Raw genomic sequence first — 12,468 nt, 5'->3', positions numbered from 1 at the left:
GTAGCTGTGGTTTCTTTCTCTCAATGCTTTTTTTTTAAGGCATTGGTATAAAAAAATGAGATATTTGCATCTAATAAAAGGCACAGATTTTAAGGGTACTGTTCAATGAGCTTTAACCAATGTATATACCTGTGTGACCACCATCCCAATCACAGTAGAGAACATTTCCATCCCCCAGAAAGTGCACTCACACCCCCTTTCTGGTCAGTCGTCCTCCCTCCTTCCCTAGGCAACCACTCTTCTGCTTTCTTAGATATGCCAGTTCTAGAGCATCAGCCAAATGGAATCACACAGTATATAGTCTTCTGAGTCTGGCTTCTCTTGCTTAACGTAATGTTTTTGAGGTTCTTTGCATTGCTGTGTGTGCCAGCAGTTTCTTTTTATTGCTGTGGTGTCTTTTATTTTTTAACCTTTTTAAAAAAACATTAAAAATTTTTAATTTATTTTATTCATTTGTATTTGGCTGCATTGGGTCTTCGTTACCGCGTGAGGGCCTTCTCTAGTTGTGGCGAGCGGGGGCTACTCTTCGTTGCGGTGTGCGGGCTTCTCATTGCGGTGGCTTCTCTTGTTGTGGAGCACAGGCTGTAGGCGCGCGGGCTTCAGTAGTTGTGGCACACGGGCTCAGTAGTTGTGGCTCATGGGCTCTAGAGCGCAGGCTCAGTAGTTGTGGTGCACGGGCTTTGTTGCTCCGTAGCATGTGGATCTTCCCGGACCAGAGCTCGAACCCGTGTCCCCTGCATTGGCAGGCAGATTCTTAACCACTGCACCACTAGGGAAGCCCCTGCCATGGTGTCTTTTTAACACTAGCATTTTTTTCATTGACTTAAATGAATTTTGGTATGTGATGTGTTCGTTTTCTACGGCTACCATATTAAATGTCCACGAACAGTGGCTGAAAATCATGCAGATTAATTACCTCACAGTCTGTAGGTGAGACATCCGGGTTTGCGCAGCAGGTTTTACAAAGCTGAAATCAAGGTATTGGCTGGCCGGGCTCTTACAGGAAGGGTCTGCCAAGAATCCTCTTCTTTTTTTAAAAAATATTTATTTATTTATTTGGTTGCACCGGGTCTTAGTTGTGGCAGGTGAGCTCCTTAGTTGCAGCACGTGGGCTCCTTAGTGTCAGCACATGGACTTCTTAGTTGCAGCTTGCTGGCTCCTTAGTTGTGGCAGCCAGGCTCCTTAGTTGCAGCTCACCGGCTCCTTAGTTTTAGCACATGGGCTCCTTAGTTGCTGCACGTGGGCTCCTTAGTTACGGCTCCAGGGCTCCTTAGTTGTGGCATACATGTGGGATTTAGTTCCCTGACCAGGGATCAAACCCGGGCCCCATGCATTGGGAGCACAGAGTCTTATCCACTGTACCACCAGGGAACTCCCCAAGAATCCTCTTCTAAGCTCAGTCGTGTTGTAGGCAGCATCCAGTTCCTTGCAGCTATAGGACCAAGGTTCCTGTTTCCTGTCACCCAGGAGCCTCTCTCTGTTTCCAAGGCCACCTGCATTCCTCCCCACTATGCCTCCCCTCCATCTTCGAGGCATGAAGTGATGGGGCTAGTCTTTCTCGGGTTTCACATCTGCTGCTGCATCTCTCTTGCCTTCCTCTTCCCCAGCATCTTTCTGACTCCAGCCAGAGAAGGTTTTCTGCTTTAGAGGATTCATGTAATTAGATTGGGCTCACCCAATCCAGGATAATAGCCTTGTATTACAGTCTGTAATCTTGATTACATCTACAAAGGCCCTTTTGCTACACAATGCATTGACAGGTTCTGGAGATTGGGGCATGGACATCCTTGGGGGAGGGTGTGTGTGTGTGTCTATTATTCAGCCTATCAAATAGTATGAATTAGAAATTTGACTTCTTTTCCAGATATTTCACCAGTTGTGCCAATGGATTCATTCTTTCCCTATTTTAAAAGCTACCTTTTTCACACATGGAATTCTTTTATAGTGTATGTTTATTTCTGGATATTCTGTTTTGTTCCACTGATCTGCTTGCTTTCACATTAGTATCAAACTTTAAAAATTAGTTAAATTTTATAAATACATTTTAAAATGTTAGAGAAGGTTTTTCTCTTGATACTTTTCTTTTTGTTAAGAATATCTTGGCTATTCTGTCTTGTGTATTCTGAGATGAATTTGAGAATTCTTGCATTAATTTCTTTAAATATCCTGTTTTTTAATTGGAATTTTGTTGAAAATACATTAATTTAGAGAGGATTTGATATTTTATAATAGTGAATTTCTCCAGACAGAATAATGTTGAGTATTAAAAGTTAAAATTCAAGACTTTTTTTGAGTAAAGTTTTATTTGTTTTTTTCCATATCAGTTTTGCAATTTTAAGAGTGCTAGTGGCTATTTTATAAGATTTTTTTAAAGTTTCTATGAGAATTTTATGTGTAATATATACTTACATTTTTTTAGTTAAAATTTTTCTTATTACTCTGTTTTTTCTTTGAAAATCTGTGTCTGTTCCCTCAGGTTAGACAGATACAAGGTTTTTGTTTCTGCTTATTGGGGTTTTTGTGTTTTTTTTGTCCTATGTTAATTTAAGCCTGTAAACATCAAATTGTAAAGCAGTGTAAATATAACTGCCTTCCCAGGAGTCCTGCTTCTGCTTTTCTGCACCTAGTGACATGTTCCATTTGTAATCGAGAATTTAACAAAAAAAATGCTTTGAAGTACTGGTTAGTTGCAGGACAGGAGTGAGTCGATCTGAGGTGAATCGAGTCTTAATATGAATATCAGGGGAAACAGGACTTTCAGTTGGCTGTATTGACAGGTCTGAACAGTAGGGATCAAACTTGAATAGTGGACTAAAACTATTCTGTCCTCCTCAGACAGAAACAAAGCTGCTTCATGAAATCATGTCAGAACCTTTTCTTCTTTATGCTTGCTTCTCAAGGTCAATAACAGCTTAATTGACTTGTATCTTGCTTTTGCACATCTTTGCTCTGTTTAAGGGAATAAGTATGATGGAAACTTAAGGTTGTGTATTTATGGGGAAGCTATGGAACAGTGAGCTAGTTTCTAGTTGTACTACTGCGGCCACTAAACGGAGGATTTATGGCAACCTGTGACCCCACGTTCTATGCCGAATAGTGGTGCAGAAGTAATTCCATGAGAACTTAGCTCCTGATGGCAGATATTATTCATCCCAATGTGTTAGATGTTGTGTGGGATAGAAAGACAGCACGGTGCTCAGAGGTGGGAATAAGATAGTGCAAGGAGCGTGGAAATTGCACCCTTTCCCCCAAGAGAAAAACAAAGAAAAACAAAGAAAACAAATTGGAGTCCCCAGAATGAGTTCTGACTTTCGATATTTATCCCGGACTGTCTGTACCCGCCTTCCTGTGGGGAGCAGGAAGGAGTCGGTTTTAGGAATTGCTGTCTCTGGCCTCAGTCTACAATTGTCTCTGCACCCAGCTTTCCAGAGTTGATCTTGGATCATCCACTAATTTTGGGGTGTTTTGAAAGAATTGTAATAAAAAAAGAAACCACCACCAGAACCAAAAAAAGTAAACACATTTGCTGTTAGGATGTCAAGTCGTACCCAGAGAAGAGATAGGGGAAAAGCATCTCTCTGCCCCTTTCAGCTGCCCCGAGCCCACCCCAGTTTTCAGTTTTGCTCCTACAAGTCAGTTATAGAAAACTTCATGTGTATATACACAATGGAACTATAATGGAAAAGAATTGAAAAAAAAGATATATACATATATATGTGTAACCCAATCACTTTACTGTACACCTGAAACTAATACAACATTGTAAATCAACTATCCTTCGATAACCAAAACAAACATACACACACACACTCACACACACACACACACACACACACACCCCCCACACACACACAAAACTACAACAACCTGCATCTGCTTTGTTTCAAACTTGCTTGTTTCAGAACCTCCCCAGTGCATTTGCATTTTTCTTGCATCTACTTCCTGCATTGTTGCCAGGCAGCCCTGGCCACCTCCCAACAACTGGACCTTGAATCCTCCTAGGGACGTAGTGAAACTGAGCAAAAGACAACTCTACCCCTGTGAAACTGCCTTTATGTTCTAATCTTTTAGCTTTAGCCCCGCTGACAAAACTGAAAGTGCAGGGGTGTGATCGCTCGGTGCCAGCAAGTGTCACACTCTGAGGGGTCTGACTGCCTGCTGACCGTTTAGCTTCTGCCTTGGCTCTTCAGAGTGGAGTCGAGCTCCCAAAGTCAGCCCACCTACGTTTGGATTCCAGCACTACCACTGTCCCTGGGACTATGGCAAGGCATTTACCTCTCCTTGCCTCAGTTTCCCCATATTGTGTCAAATGGGGACACAGTCAAGCCCACCTCCTGGGGCTTCTTGTAAGAATGAAATGACGTGATGTTGTAAAGCATGTAGCAGGTGCTAACTACATATTCGTTCTCAAGGGTATTGACATTATGGTAAATTATTACCACTTGTATTTAACGGTTTCATCCTATAAATAGACTGCTCACTTGTTAAAAAGAAGACTCAATAGCTGAGCCCTAAGTATTCGAAGGCAGAGATATAAAGCATTCTCCCCTGCAATGAGGATGTAACTGTAAATAAATCCTACTGAGAAACAAAAAGCCTTCCCTGTGGTTGGCAATCTCCCTTTCCCCTGTCACGTGATTGCACCAAGAAAAAATAGAGATGTAAGTGGATTAATACATTTGATGTCTACTCACAACGTTAAGAGCTCACTCTTGGTTTCTAGAGGAGTATGAAAAAAAATTTCTGACATGAATAGTTTTTATTGTATTTGTAAGTACAGTGGAAAGGTTTTGGGTTTGAATTCTTCAATTAAGCCCTTAAAGAGTCTCATTTTAATAACATTTATGGTCTGATTATGAAGGTGGCACATTCTTGGGCAACTGGAAATTCAGAAAAGCATGAGGAGGAAGATTAAAACCCTGCCTAATCCCTATGGTGTGGCTGTTAACATTCTGGCATATTTTCAATACATTAGATGTGTTTAAAATTTAATTTGGGATTATACGCCTTTTTATGTAGCCCATATCTTTCATTTACTAACTTAGCCTATCATTAAGTGTTCTTTTACAACATGACTTTAAAAATAACTGTGTGGTGTTCTACCATATGGATCTTGTACAACTAATTCAAATCCGTTATACATTATGGAATATTTAGGGTTATTTCTGGTTTTTCACTGTGGCAAACATCCATGAGGCTAAAAATATATCAGCGATGTAGTGTATTTACCCTGTAAAAAGGCTATGACTGCTCCCACCATTTGGGGTCATTCTTTTAAGTATTTCCCAGTGGTACCTTGTCATTTTAATTATTCATCTCTTTGCTTACTAGTGACGGTGGACCTGGGTATCCACTCTCCGTGTATTTAGCAATTACTTGTATTCCTTTGTGAATTTTCTGTTTAGGGCCTTACGCATTTTGGTCAGGGTTGTTGGTCCTTTCTTGCAGTGAAAAGGTATTTATAAAAGAGGGGTATCGGGAATTCCCTGGCGGTCCAGTGGTTAAGACTCAGCGCTTTCACTGCCGTGGGCCTGGGTTCAATCCCTGGTCGGGGAACTAAGATCCCACAAGCTGAGTGGTGTGGCCAACAAAAAGGGGTGGGGTATTAACCCTTTGTCAATTGTTACAGCCATTTCCTTTTTCTAGCTGTCCAAAAATGGCCAGTTTAAAATTATTTATTGGACACACTGGCCTGCAATATTTGAAAGAGAAACATGTTTTTATTCTCTATTCAATCAATTCCCTAAATTTTTTTCATGTTCTACTCTGTCATCTCTGTATAAATGTGAGCCATAAAATTGAGAGATTATTTAATGCAAAGTCTAGGTGGAATTTCATATTCTGACTTGTTTAGTAATCACATGCCTCATTCTGGTACAGCTCTGCCTGAGGAATGCAGGAATGCAGTTCAAAAGCCCAATAAGCTCATATGGGCTTAAAATAAGCCACCACTTCTATCTGCTTGAGTCTGCTTCCCCAGCCCCAAAGCCTCTGGACAAGATTTGAAATAAGAACAATAAGAATTATTCTCTATCCAAGAATTGTGCTGGTGGAGAAGGCCTTTGGTAATTGTATGACCCCACAGGTGCAGGGCCTATGCAGCCACCTGAAGTGTCCTCATTTTTAAGACCCTCCCCACTGCCTTGCCTTTGCTGCTGCCATCTTGGGAGGAGAAAATTCTAAGGGACGTCTCTTCTGACCCCTACCTGTTTTTTGGCCACAGTGTGCGGCATGCAGGATCTTAGTTCCCCCAACAGGGATCGAACCTGTGCCCCCTGCAGTGGAAGCACATAGTCTTAACCACTGGACTGTAAGAATGAAATGACGTGATGGAAGTCTCTGAGCCCCACCTGTTCCCTGCCTCGTTGGCAGCTGCTTCTCAGGGCTCTCCAAGGCCTCTCCTCTCCACTACCTTGGTTCAACAAACACTTGCTGAGGCCCATCAGGTGGGCAGGGCTCCAGGCCCTTCTCTCCAACCACCCAGAGGCCGCACCAGAGAGAATCAGTAACAGAGAGTCTGTCTGAGTCTGGCATTCAAATTCATTACACCACAAATATTTAAGTACTTGTTCTGTGTTAGGCCACAGCATTACAAAATAAATAAAACAAGAGTCATGAAAGAGGCAGGTGCTTCCTGGGGGATGCAGACAGGTAAGTAGGCAGTGGCAGTCTCAGAGACAAATACTCCAAGGCTTATTTTACTAGTGTTTTTAGGAAGAGAGGAGGGTGGGAGAGGCAGTGGTGGTGGCCCCGTGTCCTAGCCCCTTGAGGCCTTTAGGACTGTACCTCCCCTCCCCTTTCCCTCCTTCTAAGAGAGTGGAAGGACTGTCAGCTCCTTGTATGAGTAGGTGATGCAAGACAGGGTCAAGGGCAGAAACTTGGAATTGGAGTCAGAATCGGGGAACGCCATTAGCAGATCCTTAGGCAAGTGACTTGAACCTCTTTGAGCCTCAGTTTCCTCATCTGAACAGTGAGGACAGAGCCTCCTTCTGGGCTGCTGTGATGGGTAAATCAGAGAGTAATACAAGTGGCGGTTATGGGAAGAGCTGCCACTACCTGCCAGCTTTATGTCGGCTTGTGCATGGAAGCAGCCTCCTTGCTCAGAGCCTAGCTGGTCATTAACACAGAATAAATGGAATCATTCTGTCTGCTGCTCCTGAGGTCAGAAGAGAACTGAGGAAGAAACCGTCTCATCAGAGCAGACACCCAGTCTGGTTCCCCGGTGGTGAGGGGTGTGGTCAGGGTGTAACCTAGGCCGGTGGGAGGGGCCAGGATGAACAACCTGCCTCTCCAGACTCAGCGATGCAGATGTGGAGAGGAAGGAGCCCTGTTTAGGCGGGCAGCCAGCCTTTCCTCCGTCTCCTCACAGGATGGACCCCATAGCTTACGCTGAGCAGTTGAAAGAATCTGGCAACCAGGTTTTTAAGAATGGGAACTTCTCTTTGGCCATCAGAAAGTACGATGAAGCCATCCAGATTCTCCTGCACTTATACCAGTGCGGGTAAGTGTTTGGATTTTCTCCCTGCCTTTTGTTTGTTGTTGTTGTTGTTTTAAGTAAAGGGGGACTCACTCTCTTGCTTTTGTTTTTTTCTCATTTGTTACCACACCACCTAGTTTCTGTTTCCTTTCTCCTCCCACTTTCTATTTATCTTCTCTGCAGTGTTAGCTCTGAGACTAGAGGATTTCAGGAAACGGAAAGTGAAACGCAGCGGACTGTTGATAAACATTACAAACTTCCCCTTCTGTCTGGTTCCAGGATCAGAGTTCCTGGGATGACTGAAGCCCCCAAGCCCCTCCCTTGTCATTCATTTCATCTTGTTTATCCGTGCCATCACCCCCCTGGCCACAGGGCACACCACCAGGAACTAAGCCTCACCTCTTCCACTGCCCCTTCAACTTCTAGCAGACCTGTTCCCAAACATTTCAGGATCACGACTGCTTACAGGGAGGACCCCAAAGAGCTTTTGTTGATGTAGTTTGTAACTATCAATAAAGCCCGTATGAGAACTCAAAACTGAGAAACATTTAAAATATGTATTTATTCATCTTTTTTAAAATAGCAGTAATAAACCCATGATGTTAACATAAGCAACATTTTTATGAGAAATAACTATTTTTCAAAATGAAAAATTTGATGAGAAGAGTTTTACATTTTCGCAAGTCTCTTTAATGTCTGTCTCAATGGAAGATGTCTGTCTTCTCACATCTGCTTCTGCATTTAGTCTGTTGTGATACCACACGCCAGGTAGCCTCTGGAAAATTCCCTGTCCACGTGTGAGAGAATGAGTGTGAAAAAGGCACACACTGTCTTGGTATTGTTGTATTAGTTTCCTGTTGCTGCTTTAACAAATGACCACCAATTTAGTGGCTTAAAACAATACACATTTATTATCTTACACTTCTGGAGGTCAGAGGTCCAAAAGGAGTCTTACGAGGCTAAAATTAAGGTGTCACCAGGGCTGGTTCCTTGTGGAGGAGACTCCATTTCCTTGCCTCTTTTACCCTCGAATGGCTGCCTGTATCCGTGGCTTGTGGTCCCTTCCTGCATCCTCAGAGCGCATCATTCCAGTTTCTGCTTCTGTCGTCACATCTCCTTCTCCTCTGCTGTGGCCGGCTCTCTCAGTCTCCCTCTTATAAGGACCTCTGGGATTGTATCGTAATCCAGGATAATCTCCTCCTCTCAAGATCCTTAAATTAATCCCATCTCCAGAGTTCCTTTTGCCATAAAAGAAAACATTATTTGACATATATACACTAATATGTATTAAATGGATAATTAATAAGAACCTGCTGTACAAAAAAATAAATAAAATTCAAAACAAAAAAAACATCATTTGGAAACCATTATTCAGCCAACTACAATTGTGAAGATATTTTGACCTTGGGAACTGCTTGAAATGGCCTTGGGGACCCCCAGAGGTTCCCAGATCATACTCTGGGGACAGCTGTAGTAGAGAGGAAGCAGAGGTTGGCATTTGTAGGGTGTATGCAGCCTAAACGTGCACCGAGGAGGGGCACTGACTTGAATTCCCGACACATGGCTCCCACCTCCTCCCTCCTTGGTGTCTACACTCCAGCTGGACTTGAATTGACTGTACTTGGCCTGAGCCTGTGTAGTTCTGTCATTCTGCCCCCTCTTGGTGCAGGTCAGAGCTGTGTCAGAGCTGGGCCTAGAGCTCCTCATTTGGGGGAAAACATTGACCTTTCTTGAAAAGTTAATGTTGTGTCGTGGTTGTGGCCATAGACTGACCACACTGTGAGTACTCAGATCTCAGCGCCACCACTTACAAGCTGTGTGACCACTAACGGGACACCTGCCTGCACCCTCACATGTCGCCTGTCATGGGACCTTCCTGACACAGTTCCCCGTGCCCATCACTGCCTTCCTGCTGCTGCCAGCTGACATAGGGGTTTAGGGACATGTGGTTAACTGAGCAGGTGCTCTCAGGAGAAGGGGACTGAGGGAGAAGCAGGATGGGGCAGGGATGGTGTCTCTGCTGGAGTCAGCTGCAGCCTGATCCCCTGGGGAGCGCTGGAGCCTGAGTTGTACTGCAGAGCTGTCCCACTTTAGGACAAGGAGGCTGACCTTTTAATTCCCATGTCAGTCAGTCACCGGTCATAGGTTGTCTGGCCCCAGGAGTTGTCTTAGGGAGTGGGGCTGGATTAGTCAGCTCAGGCTGCAGTAACGAATTACCACTGACAGGGTGGAACAACAACAGAAATTTATTCCTCACAGTTCTGGAGGCTGGGAAGTCCAAGGTCCAGGTGGCGGCCAATTCAGTTCCTGGTAAGTGCCCCCTTCCTGGTTTGCAGCCAGCCACATTCTCAATCCATCCTCGCATGGTGGAGAGAGAGAACGGAAACCCTCTGCCGTCTCTTATAAGGGCACTAATCCTATCGTGAGGGACCCACTCTCCTGACTTCATCTAAACCTAATCACCTCCCCAAAGGCACCCTCTCCAAATACCATCACTGTGGGGGCTGGGGCCTCAATGTATGAATTTGTTGGGGGAGGGACACAGTCCATAACGGGGGTGTAACTTTCTGGGGAGAAGGCAGCTCCCATTAGGCTGAGGATAAATCTCTGGAGAACGGGGCGTCAGGAGACCCTAGCTGCAGCCAACACTCATTCCTGCTGGGGTCGGCTGCACTGGCCAGGGTGTCTGGGCAGGACACATGGCGACTACTATGCTGTGGCCACGGCCCCATTGTCAGTTACCCTCTGACAGCCCCACTGCTTCTTCTGTGCTTCTGGGTCCTCATGCTTCACTGAGAGGGAATGATGGGCAGTGAGAGGAGCCGGATACACCAAGCACTACGGGTAGGGACGTAGTAGAGGAGATTTTTGCTTTGCTTTATTTTTGTGGGTATCTATATTAACTAACTTTTCTGTTTGTATTATTTTTACAGTTAAGGCATTCAATTAAAAAAAAGAAGCATAAGCCTTGCTTTTCCACCTTGTGTGTCTTGAATGCAACAGCACTTGAGCTTCTGTTGACCTCTTATGGTATATCTTGTGTTTTGCTTCTTGCACCCTGGTTTCAGTACTAACCTTGCAGCTGTGTGACCCCCTAGACCCAGGCAGGAGGGGCCCTGCCCTGCCAGGCTTTACAGGCCTGCTTTGGCCGTCCTCCAGCTGTACCCTCCCCACAGGTGGGAGTCTGGGGCCAGGGGCTTTACCCAGCCAGAGCCCTTGCCTCCTCTTTCGTCCACACTGTGGGTACCAGGCCCCTGGAATTCCTGTCCATGGACCCTGCTCCTAGGGCCTACACAGGCCTCTTACCCGCAGTCCATTCTTTGGAGCGCTGTCCAAAGTCAGGAGTGTGGACAGAGCTTGGGATTGTGCCTTCTGCAGTGCAGGATGAAGGCTGAGATGGAAAGAGAAGAGGGAGTGGGCAGGGGTGCCAGCTTGGCTCACCCTGCCCTGACAGTGCCTGTGTTCTAAATTTGAAGCTTGCCTTTCAGTTATTATGAAGTAGAAGGCTAAAAGATATTTTATTGAACATTTGTAAGCTTGAGTTATGGCCTTCAAATACTTACACTAGCACTACCCAATAGGACTTTCTGTGATGATGAAAATGTATCCAGGGCTTCCCTGGTGGCGCAGTGGTTGAGAGCCTGCCTGCCGATGCAGGGGACACGGGTTCATGCCCCGGTCCGGGAAGATCCCACATGCGGCGGAGCGGCTGGGCCTGTGAGCCATGGCCGCTGAGCCTGCGTGTCCGGAGCCTGTGCTCCGCAACGGGAGAGGCCTCAACAGTGAGAGGCCCGTGTACCGCAAAAAAAAAAAAAAAAAAAAATAGTTCTATAGTAGAGAATTTGGCTATTGAGTACTTAACAGGTGGCTAATACAACTAAGGTACTGAATTTTAATTTTTATTTAATTTTAATTAATTTTAATTTAAATGGCTACACGTGGCCTGTGGCTACTGTATCAGACAGGGATTAGCCACATGGTGTGAGGGCCTCCTTTTGCACTCTGGCCCTGGGTTCTGCACGCATTTGGGTGGCCCTGCCTATGTAGTAGAACAGCGTTCATCCTGCATCTTTCGCAGGGCCCGTGGGGACAGTGTGGTCATGTGTTCTGATGAGCTCTGCCTCCGTGCACGTGGGGTGGCTCCCACGGTGTCTGTTCTCTGCGAGGGCTCGGTGGGAACTCCCATCCTCTCCATCCTTTCGCAGCATCTTCTCCAATGGTCTCTAAAGGGTAAAAAGACCTGTGGAGATCAGGAGGAGGTAGACCCAAGGTGTTGAGAACATTTGTCACGAAAAGATGGGAACAGGATTTGGGAGTGAGGAAGGGAGATTGGGACATTGCAAACATCCCAGGCTTTCCAGGCTATGAGGGTCAGATGTCATAGGCATCATTGGGACACTTCCTGCTGAAACCCTATCACAATGGCAGCAACCAGCACCAGAGTGGTGGCCTTCAAGGTTCTGTATTTGCAGGACGAAAGAACTATTTACTGACCACCAGTTTGTCCTTTCTCACAGAGTTCCCCCCAGGGACTTGGCTGTGCTGCTGTGCAACAAATCCAATGCGTTTTACAGCCTCCGGAAATGGAACGAGGCCTACCTGGCCGCCAAGGAGTGTCTCCAGTGGGATCCAACCTACGTGAAGGTATGGTGACCGCCAGACGCTGCGGCTGCTGCCTCTTCCTCTTAATCTGCCTCCTTCCCTTCCTTCTTTTTAAAATGGAAATGCTAGGAGTGCTTCTCATTCAACTTTCTTTGCACTTAAGACAGATGTGCACAGAGCATCCGTGCTGTATCTGGAGAAGAGCAAGAAGGATGGTGGCCAAGTGTTGAAAGGCATTTGCAGGGCACAGTGCAGCCGGGCCTTTTGGCGGATGGAGTCCAGTGGAGATCCTGGTGGAGCTCATTTTGTTCTGATGTAGTTGCACCAAAATTCATAGTTTGTTCATGTTCTTTGCAGTTTGCAAGTTTCACTGTCTTCTTTGTGGCCAT

The 12,468-nt window shown here is 45.3% G+C and overlaps 1 protein-coding gene across 1 annotated transcript in view; it reads left to right on the top strand.

Annotated features, from left to right (window-relative positions):
* Positions 1 to 7,364: 7,364 nt before the first annotated feature.
* The window catches only part of TRANK1 (tetratricopeptide repeat and ankyrin repeat containing 1), a gene marked incomplete at its 3' end in the record, with an annotated part of 66,841 nt that continues 61,737 nt past the window's right edge, over positions 7,365 to 12,468 (top strand). Inside the window, exons 1-2 of the mRNA XM_079712398.1 lie at positions 7,365 to 7,501; positions 11,995 to 12,121. Of these exons, the coding sequence (XP_079568524.1) occupies positions 7,371 to 7,501; positions 11,995 to 12,121 (258 nt within the window). The 5' untranslated portion in view covers positions 7,365 to 7,370. The remainder of the gene's footprint in view (positions 7,502 to 11,994; positions 12,122 to 12,468) is intronic.

This window comes from Hyperoodon ampullatus (assembly GCF_949752795.1).
Source record: "Hyperoodon ampullatus genome assembly, chromosome: 10".
Taxonomy (NCBI): Eukaryota; Metazoa; Chordata; class Mammalia; order Artiodactyla; family Ziphiidae; genus Hyperoodon; species Hyperoodon ampullatus.
The sequence above is the reverse complement of the archived record's forward strand: the minus strand, read 5'-3'. Positions and strand labels throughout refer to the sequence as shown.